At 39.3% G+C, this 15,641-nt stretch overlaps 1 protein-coding gene across 2 annotated transcripts; it reads left to right on the forward strand.

Annotated features, from left to right (window-relative positions):
* The first annotated feature begins 6,878 nt into the window (after positions 1-6,878).
* On the forward strand, positions 6,879-15,425 carry LOC307259144 (antizyme inhibitor 1-like). 2 transcript variants are annotated; one of them, XM_080038883.1, is made up of 12 exons: positions 6,879-7,067; positions 7,803-7,928; positions 10,626-10,836; positions 11,042-11,215; positions 11,480-11,652; positions 11,981-12,115; positions 12,246-12,327; positions 12,497-12,571; positions 12,816-12,981; positions 13,291-13,406; positions 13,832-14,052; positions 14,201-15,425. In XM_080038883.1, the coding sequence occupies exons 3-12, from the start codon at positions 10,735-10,737 to the stop codon at positions 14,313-14,315; spliced, it is 1,359 nt and encodes a 452-aa protein (XP_079895009.1). In that variant the 5' UTR covers positions 6,879-7,067; positions 7,803-7,928; positions 10,626-10,734; the 3' UTR covers positions 14,316-15,425. The 2 variants fall into 2 exon arrangements, with proteins under 2 accessions (XP_079895009.1, XP_079895010.1); XM_080038884.1 differs by having other exon boundaries at positions 13,835-14,052.
* The last annotated feature ends 216 nt before the right edge of the window (positions 15,426-15,641 follow it).

Raw genomic sequence — 15,641 nt, forward strand, 5'->3', positions numbered from 1 at the left:
CCAACTGTATTGTGGTTTCCTTCAGCTGGACATTAAGCCGTTGAACTTCTTGACGAAGTTCATCACACACCCTCAAGTAGTTCTGTTGAGGTCTAGTTGTGCCCTGTTGTCTATAGGTCCTATATCCTCTTGAGTCATTCCCTTGCTGCATTTTCTTTGATTATTAAAGTCTCAAAGTTATGCTGCTTTTAAAAGTTGCAGTTTGCCTGTGGTGATTAGATGTCTTATGTATCTGTGGACTGCTTTTTAAATCCTTGTAATATTTTGCTTTCTATCGCCTGTTGAAGGGTTTGAAATCACCTGGCTTATCAACTCTGTCCTACTTGTAAACTTTGATGATGATGTCATAGTATGTGTACTATCCTTTGATGTTATTTCTTTATCATATTTAGTTTTCCTTTGATCTTTACATTTAAAAAAATCTAAATCTGTTATTCAAATGTGAACACAATGGCCGCCCTTCTTATAGCATTCCAAACAGGTTTACAATTTGCTATTGATTCCAGCTCATAATATCATAATAAATGTGCAGTATAGGTGTTATAAAGGCCCCTACACATGATAAGCATTTTTACCACTTTGCCCTGGCTGTCCCATTGATTTCTTATGGAGTAGGCAGTGCATGAGGTGTTGTCTACCTTTGGTTTCCCTGAACTTTACAAGACATGCCACGATCTTCCAAGGAAAATAAATGCTTGGCGAACTGCTAATATCAGATAAGCTGTTATTGCTTATCATGTTAAATCCCCTTTATGTATCATTGAAATCTGCTATCCTCTTGCATATACTGTATACATTCAACTTTTCAGCTCTATTGTAAAAACCGGGGGAAAAATTGATTAAAACATTTAAATTTGTCATTGTCTTTTTACTTGGCTTTATTGAATTTTTTTAAATGTTAAGAATACATCTCACGGTAATGATTTTACTGATCTGGCTAAATGTCTTTTTATCAGTTAGTTTTGGTCAGTATAACTTTAAGACATTATTTTACATTTTAGATGGATAGATAGAGCTTCAACGTGTGCATAATCTATCCAAGCTTTCTCGTGTAGTGTAGTCTGCTCTGTCCCTTCCTCTAGACAGCCTCCGTGTTACATTTCCAGGTAAGTTTGTTGTCCAGGTTAACTCCCAGTTATTTGTAGCCCTTCACCACTTCAACCTCATCTCCCAGCATGGTAATAGTCTTCAGGTAGAGTGGGCTCACTGAAGAAGGTAGATTATGACACTTCTACTCCAACGTTGGGGCGATAGGCAGAGATACAGAGCAACCGGTCTTCAGTCACTGACCAGGTAAGACCAAAAAAAAAGTGGAGTACAGTAGAGCCACGAGGAAAACATTTATTTACAGCTAGTAGAAGTTAATTTAATTAACATGAATCTCTGAGGCACCTTTTTCAAAAACCTTTGCACAAATGTTCATCAGCCATCAGTCCTGCTCATGGACCTACTGTACAAAGAAAGGTCCTGCTCCACCTTTAAAATATTCTAGCCTCTATGCGAGCATGCATCAAAGAAGCTTGTAAGAAAAGTTGTTTTTCCATATTTCCTCCCGGAAAGTTTCATTTGCATGCTTTTATATTTATTTTATTTGTATTAAAGGTGCAGTGTGTAATATGACATCATCAAGTGGTACAATTCTAGATCACAACAGTTGGTCTCTATGGCTCCCGTTCAGAGAAGCAACAGGAATTCTTCAAGAACATTCCAGCTGGTAATTCTGATGGACACAGTGTGGCCAATTGTTCCAATCTGTGCTTCTGTAGAGCTGATGACATTCCAAATGACGCTTCCAAAATGGCGGCACCCATGCCTTGGTCCATGGTATGGGGAAATACGGAGATATAAGAGACCCTTTCTAAGGGAAAAAATAATACATTTTTAAAATTAAAAAAAATTCAGCTATTATGCACTAAATTAAACGTTCTTATGGATATTATGATTATTTTCTACCAAGTCTGCTATGAAAATAATCCCCAAATTCTACACACTGCAGGTTCAACAGTACAAAAGCCTTGCTATAAGGAATGTACTAATTTGAAAACTTGCACACAAACATTTTCTCTTCAGGACATTTGAGGAAAGTGTAAAAAGTGCAGGTACAGAGTTCTGTATGGTTTCTTGTTTTTAGGAAATCATCTTTTGAAAAAAGAATCCAATGGATGGCTGTATTTGGTATTTTGTTGTTCATTGTGCAATGATTGAATGACGGAGTATATTGATTTGACAACATGTTGTGTTGTTTAAAGGACATTTATTTTTGATTTTGTTGCACGTGTTAAATGTTTTGTGAATGTGAGAGCATGGTGACCACAGACTTTCAGTTTAGTAGCTAGCTAAGTAGATAGCTAAATAAAAGCCATGAATAAGGCTTTATCTAGTAGAATACGGCCTGCCACAGTCCAATTTACAAATACTTTATATGAGGTGACATTTTTTAAATCTTGACATGGAATTCACCGACTTTCCTGAAATACTGGCTGGGATAAGATCACAAGCACAGGCTTGAGCGTCAGTCAACATTCCAAGTGCTTTTTTTTTTTTTTTTCCTTTTAGAGAATGAGTTTTTGGATGCCAGGTCAGCAGCATTTGAGGCCCTAGAGTTACTAAATTTGGAAAAAGCCGGGTCAGGTTTCCTGACTTTGGGTGTCTCCTGCACAGAATCTGAGGAAAACGCCCCCAAAGGGACATGTTTATAGTTCGGTGGGTCTGGGGTTCATTGTTTGGGACACAATGCTTGGTCTGCCTGGAGCCAAGCCTCAACATCAAACAGCAGGGTGAGCTTGCCCATGGCTGGCTAGAGGCCAGTCTGCCGGGATGTTATCAGGACACACACACACACACACACAGACATTGTATCAGTCAGTGGAGACCGCAGACATGTACAATTAGAGAAAAAGTGTTGTTTAAGCAATAAACAGCACCGGATGGATAAATAACTATTTGGAAGATTAATGTCATCCCCTCTCTTGCTAACACTGCCTCCCTGAATGGTCTCCCATAGCTCCCTGGAAACAACCATTCCAGCTTCTCACGCACATCTCCTGTGATTTGGCTCAAAGTTGTGTTTATGGTTACTGAATTAGCCGTAGAAATGTCAAGGTATTACAATGGAATATAAGTATTAAAACAGGCAGCAATTCTTAACATTGCTGTAATGGACCTGCTTCCATTGCCTCTCCTTTTCCTTCATTTCTGGAAGAAAGAACTGCTCCCTCATTTTCCTAGTAGGCCGACTAGAACAATGAAGCACAACACAAGTACTTGTGCTTTCTAAGAAATTAAGGTCTCTCTCCCTGCTTTGTACACACTGTCTCACGGTACAATTGGTTCACTTGGACAGCACTGACCTACTACTTCCATAAATACATACTCTCTCTCTCTCTTTCTCTCTCTCTCTCCCAAACACATTCACACACACACACACACACACACACGCGCGCGTGTGTGTGTGTGTGTACTGTGTGTATATATACAGTATATTTATATATATATATATATATATATACTACTGTGTATATACACGTATATATATATGAATGTATATATATATATATATATATATATATATATATATATATATATATATATATATATATATATATATATATATATATATATATATATATATATATATATGTATATATACACACACACACACGTATATATAGTATATAACTGTGGCTACATCTTATACATCTGTGCAGGTGCATTCTCCAACATGAGCATGAGAAAAAACACAAAACTTAGAGCAGCATGAAGTGCCAGTTAGTTTAATTGATGTGGACTTGATGGTACGATTTTTTCACAGAAACAATCACTGACAGTGAGTTATGTTATGGGCATATTATAATCATCTATTCTGCAATCTATCTTGGCGAAAAGGAAACAAGGGGGATGTGTGCATCATTTCTCAGATTGAGTTATTGTTTGACCATCTTGGTCTATCTTGCTGTATCTCTGAAGCACTTTGATACTATTGTTGCAAATGGCAGGTCCTGGGCCAGCCTAGAGATAAGAACATTCCTTTCAGGTATTGTAGAACCAAAAAAGGATTTTTGGGTGTGCAACTGTAAAAAGAAAATGTAAATTGCATTACATTTTTACAAACATCAATGTAGCCTATTGTGTAATAAATCCCAGAACAGAAATTCTGTTTCAGATTAGTTTTTTCCCAATGTAGTTTATTTTGCATATCTGTTTTATTCTTGCAGCCAATTTCTTTATATTTTCCTGTTTAACATTCAGATCAGAGTGAGGAAAGGTTTAGTTGGAGTCCTTTTCACTTAGCAACATTCTTTGGCAAAAAAAAGAGCTGCTGAGTGACTTAACAACACGAAAGAGAGTCTGTTGCGTAAGACCGCTTCATGGTGGGTTTAACCAGTCACTCATATCCATGTAATCAGTAAATTCAATACTGTTATTCAAATATGTAGAGATACTGGAGATTTATAAATGTCTTACCTGCTGTATTGCGTTTGCATATATTAATTTTTGTGTTTATGAAACATTAATTTTAACGCTTAAAAACAAAGATGGAAATCAATATAGTGAAATTTGCTTTGTTATTCTTATGCTTTCTTCTTTATATGCTGTTTATTCCGGTCTGGCTGGAGACTTTTGGTCACTCAGGGTTAATCTATGTTGGCTCTGTCTACGTCTGTGTGTCGATGTAATCTGTTCGCAATGTTTTGCAAATAAGAATTCCTGCTGCACAATGCAACCACTGGAGTATTCGGCCTCACAGTGGGTGGTACACATGTCTCCCTGTCGCATACCCAGTGGCAGCGGTGGCTATTATGATCCACACACAATGGAAATCAAACATTGTGCGTTACTGGAAGCACCACTTTAGATGCAATGTGTGATTAGACTTATATATACATAGTCTCGTTTAGTGTCGGAGAACACAGGCACAAAACACGGAACAGCTTTTGTGTTGCGGTCTTAGGGAAAAGACATCAACAATGGACTCTGAGCAATAGTTTTATTAGTGAACGAAACGCTGCTATTGTTTATTTTTCCCTGGGGTGTGCTCAAAGCCCATCTAACACTCGGAGGAATTTCACAGTTATTTGAATTCACAACAGTTCAGGTTAGTACATTAAAACAAATATATATATATATATTATAGGCTATAAATGTATGTGATGTGGGTCCATCAGGATGGTTGGCTCTTGGTTCTATGGATTTTTTTAAAAACAACAAAAAAGCTGCAAACTTAGAAGTGAGCACATAGGCTACTTGTTATTCTTTGTACTCCAAGGTTAGATTTTGGTGTAATCTGTGGTTAATAAAAGACTGTACCGTATATCCCTGTTTCTCTGAAACATTGTGTAACCAGTGACAGCACAGAGACGACTGGAAATGGACTTTGATACCACGACATAGACATGAGTGTATCATTACAGCAAAGACAAACTGACATTTTCATAGACATATTATCCAATGCTTTTTTTTAAATATAATTTTGAAATGTTATTCAACATTTATTTTGACATGACACGGTGCAATTACATGTCGAACAATAAATTGGGGATTGTATGTTATGGTCTGTGATCCTCGAGACTCAAGATGATGTCAGTGTTGATTTGGAGTCAAAAAAAGCCCCCCGGAGAAAACACTTCCCTTCTGTTTAGCTAACAGTGGCTGAGCTTTCCTTGGCACCCTCCTCCTCCAGTGTTGAGGAGGGAGACATGCAAATGTGTCTCCTTGGAAAAATACACACTGCCCCCAGACCCTGCGTTTTCAGAGGCAGGCACAACTTCTCGAAGTCACATCAACAAAGGCAAAGGGACGGGATGATCCAGTCTCAGCTTGAACTTGGGTCTAAAGACATGCACTCGTCTGCTTATCACTCACGGGACTGATACTTTGCAACTTTTTTCTTTGGTTACAGAACTAAAGGAACATTCTGCTAACTTCACTGGTCAGCATTTTGTCCTTAGTACTGCGCCATGGGAAACACAATGAACACAGGTAATTATTTAAAAAAGTTACTTTTGCCTGTTCAAAATACAGTACAGGTAGATCTATCATGAAGTCAACTGAGGTATGATTTTACTTTCACTGTTACTTTCAATGTTTCTGGAAAATTACTGAATCATATTAGAAATTGTTTAAAAAAAATATGACAGCATAATCTACTCATGCACCATGAGACTATATTAAATGTAATTTAAATTTAGAAATGTACTATGCACATTTTTAGCTGAACTTTTGATTTTTGATTATTATTATTAAAAATTATATTTGCTTCTGAGATAAAAAATAAATAAATGTTCCTTCAGGGATGAATAAGCAATTATCTAGACTATATGTTATGTTATTTGTATTTTTGGGATGATTATTGTTGATATGATGGTTTTGATTACAATTATAAAAACAATAATAACAATAATCTTCATTATTATTACTGTCGTTTTAATATTGCACGTTACTTAGGTTAACCTAATGTAAATGTTGCAATAGGCTACTGTATGGTTTTATTAATAAATGTTCCACATGTCATCTATTATGATGTTAAACTGCAGTCTTTGGTTTTGACAGCTCTAAACTCCTCCCCCTCTAAAATGCATTTAAACTCCCCACAATTAAGTAGAAGCAGACCGGAATATGTGCTTTTGGAAATTGTATTTATAAAGTCATATTGAGAAATGAATGGCCATTTCCTGTCAAAGGCTTTTATCAGGTCGATATGTGTTGCGTTGTGTTTCTATTTTCACATTGGTGCTTTGCATGGCTAAATAAAAACGTTGTAAAATTTTCGTTACCGTGTATTTTATTTTGTTACTGACCGGATACCTTACTGTTAATGTTGCTGTGTTGGGTGTTGGTGTGTTGACGCCGGTGTCTGTCTGTCTCGCCGCCCACTGACTCGACCTCCACTGTTGCCTTTCGCTCGGTCGAAGCAAATGATCCGTGCTAGCTGGTATCGACGATAACTGGGCCCAATCCGCCACATCCATGGCTGTTGTCTTTTTCTCTTTGAGTAACCCCACCACTCTTTGAAAATTCCGCCTAAAAAGAAAAAGCGTTCTGTCCCCACTTTTGGGTTTTCAGCAGATGTAAGTAACGTTAGCTAACCGCGCTGTTAGCCTTCCTCTTAGCATGTTGTTCATTTACCCGGGTAACATATGTTAGCGTTTGTTTGGCAATACTCATCCGTGAGTTACATGCTAAATGTTACAGGTTAAGGATAACATAATTGTTTGTATCATTATTCCTGAAAAAAGTGACTGCTTCATGTTAAACAATATTAACATTGTAGCTACACAAAGTAGCTAACGGTACCGCCCAATGCCAACGTTACCAGTGAATGTTAAGCTAGCGAGCTAAAGGACTGTTAGAACAATATTAAATGTGGTTTTGAATATGTTGCAGGTGGCTTTGTGTTTGGCTAAGTGTGAATTTACTGTGTGGGATTGTGAATTAGGTCACATGAATGTAAATCAATAGTGTTACAGTACAACAAGCAATTATGAATCATTGCTTTTAACGATTGCGTCACATCAGTTTACTTTATGACGTAACCAGGCCTTAATGACCAACTGAGAACTTTTAAAACATTTAAAAACAGCCGTAGCAGAAAATAGGTAGCACATCAAATCATTTTCCATACACATGTGCATCCTCAGTGCTCTTCTTTTCTTGCCTTTTGACACCCATCGACCTGCTCTTCTACCACGTTTCAGATTTGATTGTACTAACATTGAATGAATGTTAATGTGTCTGTGTGCAAAGAGGCCCAGTTGTTCCGCTTGTCAGTGACTGATTCCTACGTGTCCTCTGTCCCTCTGCAGGTGTACCACAACTATCCAGAGGATCTAGGGGCGGCTCTGTACCAGGAGCCATTTGACTTCAACGCCGAGCCACCTTGGGATCCTAGCTGATAGTGGACCGTGTTCGTCCCCAAAGGACTCATCCATGTGAGTTAACTAGGTGTCAATTAAAGAATCGATCACTTTGATTGTTTGGCTGAGGATATTTTCACATTACAAATGCATGCAATTTGCTCTTGCATTTGTGTTCAATGAATAGGTGTCATTTATCTTTATGCATTATGAAAGTTTCTTTCACTGACACTGTTGACAGAAGGAATGAAAGAGGGGGCAGTAACAAACTGCGTGCCCCAAATGAATCACAAGAGTTATTTTAGATTTTGCATTTCAGATCTATTTTCAGCGCAACTATTAAAATAACACGCTGCCTTGTTTTCAGGGCTGCTTCTCTCTGCAGTAGTTTTTCTCTTGCCTTCATTTAATTTAAATCAAAGAGAGCATTATTATGTTATATATATATATATATATATATATATATATATATATATATATATATATATATATATATATTAATCCTGCTATAAGTGGCTACATTTTTAATTCAGTTTTTGTATCCAGCTCTTGTAATGTGACTATAATGCATTACAGACTGTATGAGCCCATTTACGTCATCACTTCGCTCGAAGGGGAAAGCTTTCAGTGATAGTTAATGATTTTCTAAGACATGAAGTTGGTTTATTTTTAAACAGATGACACTGACATCAACCAGAGGACTTAATCATTAGCTTACACATTGTTGTAGAATTGTAATAATTAGATTTTCCTTCACAATGAGATCAAGGAGGAACTTACAACAGGTCCTTAAAAGTATTTGAAAGTTTAAAATCCAATAATCAGAATTTTAAGCTTTAAAATGTCCCCAAAAAATATTTTGAAAGGTCTTAAAAAATTGTTTGGAATCTAAAGTTAAAGGGTAACTGCACCTCCTGTTGGAGCGTACTGCACGATTTTGAAAAATGCATTCAGACCATTGATTCTGAATTCTGTTTGAGAACCATTGTTTTTAAACATTCCGACATCAGCCGGCCGACATTCGGGAGGGAGGGGGCTGGGGGGCGCGCGGTGTCTGTGAAGGAGGTGGGCTAGCTGCTAGCTGTCACTCAGGGTCAGGGAAGATCTGAATGACATGACTTCCTTGAAAAATCGAGTGACACAAAGTCTAACGGCACTGTCGCTACACGATGTGAGCTCATATGCCCCTCACAGATGGGTCGTCCGAGGTGGAGGACTTTTCTTTTCTAAATTGTTGGCGGGTGTCTTTATCGTAGTGTTAGGAGACAGGGTAGCGCGAGTGAGCGAGGATAGCGAGCGGTAGCGTGTGTCAATCAAGTGAAGTAATGAACGAGTCCGGGGGTGTGTGTGTGTTTTAAATTGCCGATATTAACATATTGCAATATTTTTCAATATTAACACCAGCATGTATGTGTTCCTTAACAACATAGTGATTTAATTCAGCTTCTATCTCAAAAAACAAGTAAAAGTGTGCAGTTACGGGGCGCCCTTAGCTCAGTTGGTAGGGTGTCCCCCCCGGGCCGGGCCCAGCAGCAGACCCGGGTTCGATTCCCGCCCGCGGTCGTTCTCTGCATGTCACTCTCCTCTCTGCCCCATTTCACCTCTGTCTCTTAAACACTATCAATAAAGCATAAAAATGCCAAAAAATATATAAAAAAAAAGAAAGAAAAGGGTGCAGTTACACTTTAATGTTACTTTTGTAAAGTTGCTTTAAATTGCTTAAATTCAGTCTCACTTTTACATTTTGTTTGGGGGAAAGGTGCATCGATCATGTTGTAACAAAACCGCAAAACAAACACATAATCGTTATAACATTTATGTTGAATGTGAATAAATTAATTTTCAAGGAATTCATGGAGTCCATTTTTCTTTCAGATCATTCATATTGTTGTGCCAGTATGGAAGTGAAATAGAAAAATACTTGTCAAAAGCTGCAGAAATGTTCCCATGTCCCTCTGTTTGTTCATGTGCCCGTTTCAGAACAGTCCATTATTCATGCACCATACTTCACATACTACCGATCAGACTTTACAGCGTGTTGGAGAAGAATATGCATACATGCTCTCTTTTAGACATGTTTACTGTTTGTTTGCATCATTGGAGAGGACAACATATGGAGTCTCATGTAGAATTAGTTCCACTTATTCCCCCTAGAGTTGTGTCAGTATCTTGATCATACAGGGTTTTTTTATTCCTTTATATGTCTGTTTTAGAGCAATAGCCTCTACCTTTGGCGCATTGTGGGTCTCCCTATTTGACCTCCCCAAAAGCTACAGCCATGTCACATCTGCTCCAGTCTAGACAAATGTTCCTCTCTCTCTCTCTCTCTCTCTCTCTCGCTGTACAACATTATTGAAAGTGAAGTTGTAACACGAACGCCGCCGGTATTGTACCTTGTTTAATGCCATCAAAAAGAACTTTGACGGGTCACCGGCTGACGGATTATTGGTGATTGTTGGGAGTAATTGATGGTAAAGTAAATGAACCCTGTGCCCCAGACTCAGTGTTTTCACAGCGGCTTTTCAGAAGAATGGGCCTCTTCCATAAAGCTATCCTGTAACGTGCAATGTGTTCTGTGCTCCGATTGGATGCTCCCTGAAAATGCCTTGTTTGATTGGGGATCACATCAGAAAGGTTTGGGTTGTCATAAAAGAAAACTAGAAAAGAGATTATCTGATTAAAAGAGATAAGGCATTATCCAAATATGATAGAATTGTTTTGCATCTTGATTATTGAGTGTTATGTTGACTTTTCCCTTTTTTTCTGGTCCAGTTTGTTGCACAAATCTAGGACCCCAGGGGCTCGAGAGGGAGCGAGCAAGACCACTTTGGACTAGCCACATTCTTTATGCCTGTCGGATTAGAAGAAAACGGATGAGAGGATGAAAGGAATCACTGATGAACCACAGTATTCTGTCGGCCTACTGGAGGGAGGCACGGCCCTCTGTGACGTGATTGACAATCATATTTATGAGCAAACTCTGGTAAGGGCTCTCACTGCAATCTCATTTACATTTATAAACACAGTAACAAACTATAACCGTAGAATTGTCTGAAACACCATTTATTGATTTTATTGCCTTTTTTAAAATGATGACTGGTTGCATACAGACAGATGCACTTTTGCAAAGCTTGCAGTGTAGTATATGTGTTCTGACTGATCTGTATCCATGTTTTCTTCTCCCTCAGTCTGAGAAGAATGCATTCTTTGTAGCAGACCTGGGAGTTGTAATGAGGCAGCATGTTCGCTGGCGAACCCACATGGCCCAAATCAGACCCTACTATGCTGTCAGATGCAACAGCAGCCCAGCTGTGATTGAAGTTCTTGCTGCCCTTGGCACTGGATTCATTTGTGCCAACAAGGTACTCTCTCATAATCATGTTAGATCACTGTCATGTTTCCTTACAAAAAAGAATCATATTTGCTGTATGCTCTGCTTAGTCTGCACATAGTCCCGCATACATCAAGAAATTAACTGTCCTAATTTTCCACTACGTTTCTTTGGGTTGACATAGCAATATTGCACAACCTTGTAGGCACGGAGGCACCACCCAGTGGTCAGTGTACAGCAGTGCTGACCTTTTTATGTACTGTTTCTAACAGGGTTTTGTCTCTTTGTATTTCAGTATGAGCTTGAGCTGGTGCAGAGTCATGGTATTCCATCTGAAGACATCATCTATAGCGGTGTTTGCAAACAAGTCTCCCAGATTAAGTACGCTGCTAAGAATGGCATCAACCTCCTGGTGTGTGATAATGAGGCAGAGCTGCGCAAGATTTCCCGCTGCCATCCCAATGCCAAGTAAGTGCTTTGTAATAGGCTTTGTGCACCTGTGCCACTGTTTACGTGTAATATGAGAGAATTATTCGATTTTATCCATCCTGCAGGATTTCTCTTTGTTGTTTCCCTCTGTCTGGCGCATATTATGAAAGCCAATAACAAAAGGCTTTATGTCAAATCAAGCTGTATGAAGTAATTTGGTCTCAGCTGCAGCTGTTTTGGGATATAATGTGCTAGCTTCCCGATTCATTCTAGGCGTGTACCACTATTATTTAACTCATCTGGTTCCTTCCCCACCTCCACACCAAACCAGTAACCAAGATCTTTCATTTTTTTATTTTCAATCCAGGCTGCTGCTGCAGGTTTCAACAGAAGCAACTAGACAGAATGATGAGATGAGCATGACATTTGGCTGTTCCCTCAAAGACTGCAGGCATCTGCTGGAGAAGGCCAAGGAGCTGGGTGTGCAGGTGGTTGGGGTCAGGTGAGGCCTGCAGAATTGCACTATGACTGTCTATGAGGCAAATTCTCTCAAATAATGTAGTCCAATCTGCGACAGAACTTTAATGTAATGCAAAGGTGTCTATGTTTGACTGTTTACCTCTTTTTCACAGGTGTCACATTTCCAGCTCCTGCGAGGATGACCAAGTGTACGTCCACGCCATATCTGATGCCCGTTGTGTCTTCGATATGGGAGTAAGTCTCGTTAAATACTGCAACGTGTCCTGTAGCACTGTTCAGTTCTGTGACTCATAGTTCCAATGATATCTATTACACATTGTTTTGTTATCCTCCAAGAACAATCAGTGTTTTGATTATCACCATGTGCTTTGGTTACTCATTTACAAGCCTTTGTCTGCTTCAGGAGGAAATTGGCTTCAACATGAAGATCCTGGACATTGGAGGCGGCTTCAGTGGCTCTGAGAGCCAGTTGGAACTGGTGGGTATCTTTTACCTGCTATGTACATGATGCTAAGTAAGGACACACTGACTGTGCAGTATAATTTAGCCCTGTTCAAAATGTACTGGGATATACATTTGAAGCCTTACTACCCAGTTGTAGGACACACGGTCTATAGTCAGTGCTATTTCCATTTTTGAGAGGTCTAATTCAATTCACTTTGCAAAATGTTAAGGCCTTAGCATTTTGTTCTTACTTTTTACCACTGTAACATATTTTGCAGATCAACAGTGCTGTCATGTCTATGGTGGACCTTTACTTCCCTGCTTCTACTGGAGTTTCCCTCATTGCTGAGCCTGGCAGCTTCTTTGTTTCCTCTGCTTTCACTCTGCTTGTGAACGTCGTCTCCAAGGAGGTGGTGGCACGCGATCGCCAGGACCTGGCACATGGTCAGTGGCATGAATATTCATTTAGTGGTTTATATTAATAAATATATGTTAAGACTGACTTGACATGGTGCAGTGTGAGTGCCTTGACTGGTTTATACAGCATAATGTAGGACAATGAGGACTACCATTTGGAGGTGACAACACTTCAACAGTAAAAATGTAATGCTGCTGTAATATGAAAGATACTTTATGTAAAGTCAACCCACCAGTCCTACCAAAGAAAACAAACCGTGATATGAAAGAAAATATGACTAATTTGAATGATTCCATTAGACTCTAACAGACTTTGTTTAACACCTCTCTGAACAGATGATCCATCTCCCAACGATGAGCCAGAGTTCCAGTATTACATGAGCGAGGGAGTGTACGGATCCTTTGCCAGCAAACTCTCTGACACCCTGATCGCTACTCCATCTGTTCACAAGGTGAGACTAAAGACTTCTCTATGGAGACGATATTACCACAGCAAGACCTCCATTCTTGTCAATATGTCTATATACATTTTCTTTGATAAAAAACAATAAAACAAACTTAGGAGTCCTCTCGATTACGCTTACCTTTTGATAGATTTAGGAGCTAGTTTTAGCGCTAAAATTCCTTTGTGAAATATTCTCATCGCAAAAATGTAGGGGGTCCTAAAATTCTGAGAGACACAACCCTTATTTTTAGGACTTGCTCCTAAATCAGCTAGTTTAAGCTTTAAGACGTTTTGTGAATACGGCCCCATACATGTTAACCTGGTTTTCAATAGCTTATGCTGATGTTCATGTCTGTCTTCCTCTCAACTGGCTACGCTTTTTAGATGTGTGTGTTGGATGATTAAATAACCACTGTGTGCTCTGTGTATTAGCAGGACACATGTCTGGATGCTCCAGTGTTCAGCAGCAGCCTGTGGGGGCCCTCTGGGGATGATCTGGACCAGGTGGTGGACCACTGCCTGCTGCCTGTCCTCAACATCGGAGACTGGCTCATGTTCAGCCAAGCAGGAGCCTACAGTGTGGGCCAGCCGCTCTGCTCTGCCACCGACTCACCACTGCCCCCTGTATACTACGTCATCTCCTCTAGAGACTGGTAAGGAACTCAAGGGGAGTCGTTTTACTTTGATTTAAAAAGGGTGTTCAAGTTCACAAATTGAAAGAAACATTTAGAACGTCTGGTTTTTTTGTGTGCCACAATGTTGCGTTTTTGTCCCTGACCAGTGTTCCTTTCCCCTCACCAGGTTTGACATGCAGGACACTGGTGTCACCCACGGGACTACGCTGAAGAACTTCTCATTGGTCCCTTATTTCCTCGATTCCTGCCAAACAGAGGCTGCGCTCTCTGTCCCAGCTTAGCAACGCTTAGCAACCAGAAAGACTTTAAGCTCTCTTTACCTGGTCTCTGCTGCTAGCTTCCTCTAGCTTACATTCCGCTGGGGTGAACTTAGCCCACTGTGCAGATAGTGCTTAAAATAGCTGGCACCAGACAGAATTCATCTCTCAAATCCCGCCTCCCCCCACTATAAGGAATATGAATAGACCCATAAACCCCAAGTAGATTTGAATTAGTATGCAACAAAATGGATGACTCCAGAAAGACAGACGCAGTCTTCCCTTTGCTTTGGGCCTCCCATGGCACTACAGTTTACACTCTCGTACAGTAGACACATAATGATTTTAAATGATTATATTTGACAAATGTATTATCTATCTTTATTGCTGTTGCCAGTGTTGTAAAGTAAGATGTAAATCCCTGAGTGAACCAGTTTATTTAAACAGAAATACAGTTCTGAGACCTTACTCTGCAGACAAGATGTGTATTTAAGATTTTAATTGGTTGTATAGATTATTTTTGTGTGATATATGAGCTTGATTTCATTTTTACAGTTCAAACCTGTCCTTCTCAATGTTCTGTGTGGAAATGTGTATATGGAGGTGCATTTACTCATCGGTCTGATGCAGTGAATCTATCTGAGTGTGATCAATATGTGGCGTCTTTATGAAATTTGCTGTGGTAGAATGATCAGAGCCGTGTGCTCTGGTGTTTGTGTTTCTCTTAAGTCCTGAGTAGCTTTCTCTCAGGCTAGTGAAAGGCCGGCAGGTCACTGCTATGCCACGACAAAGCAAAGTAGGTTTATAGACCAGCATGTGCTGCAGATTGAACAAGGGAAGTGTTGATGGGTAATGAATCAGCTGACATGGAATTGGGTATTCTCAATTATAATGCTAGAATCTTTACTCTTTTGCAATTTCTATTAACATTTCTAGGTGAAATGTGACAAAAATAAATTAAAAATCAACATTTGACTGTTGAAAAAATATTGTTTCCTGACGGTGTGCATCATATCTGTGAAGGTGTCTCCCAATCTGTGTCTAAGGCATGCTGAACCATCAGGCATTTGCCTGTTAAAAAACTTGTAACTGTGTTTGTCAACATAAACAGTAATAAACACCTCATTGGCTGGACTGTGAATCACTCTGTGAATTTTTTTCTATAGTAGAGCCTGGCTGCTACTGCAGACATGCCTATATAATTGATAACCACTTTCAGAAAGGTTTTGTGACCCGATGACTTTATCTAGTTCTTATCCTGGATAATGTGATCACAGACTAAAGGAGATTTAGAGGAGCTTAAGCTCTCACCCAGATGAAAACCACGTAGGAACTGTTTTACTGGAGTAT

This window comes from Ammodytes marinus (assembly GCF_949987685.1).
Source record: "Ammodytes marinus genome assembly, chromosome: 13".
NCBI classification, from domain to species: Eukaryota; Metazoa; Chordata; class Actinopteri; order Uranoscopiformes; family Ammodytidae; genus Ammodytes; species Ammodytes marinus.

What these genes read in the sequence shown, in the direction of transcription:
- LOC307259144 (XM_080038883.1), top strand. Translation starts at nt 10,735, where the DNA reads ATGAAAGGAATCACTGATGAACCACAGTATTCTGTCGGCCTACTGGAG. An exon ending in CTACTCCATCTGTTCACAAG is followed by an intron (nt 13,407 to 13,831) that starts GTGAGACTAAAG and finishes TCTGTGTATTAG; the next exon opens with CAGGACACATGTCTGGATGC. An exon ending in GTCATCTCCTCTAGAGACTG is followed by an intron (nt 14,053 to 14,200) that starts GTAAGGAACTCA and finishes TCCCCTCACCAG; the next exon opens with GTTTGACATGCAGGACACTG.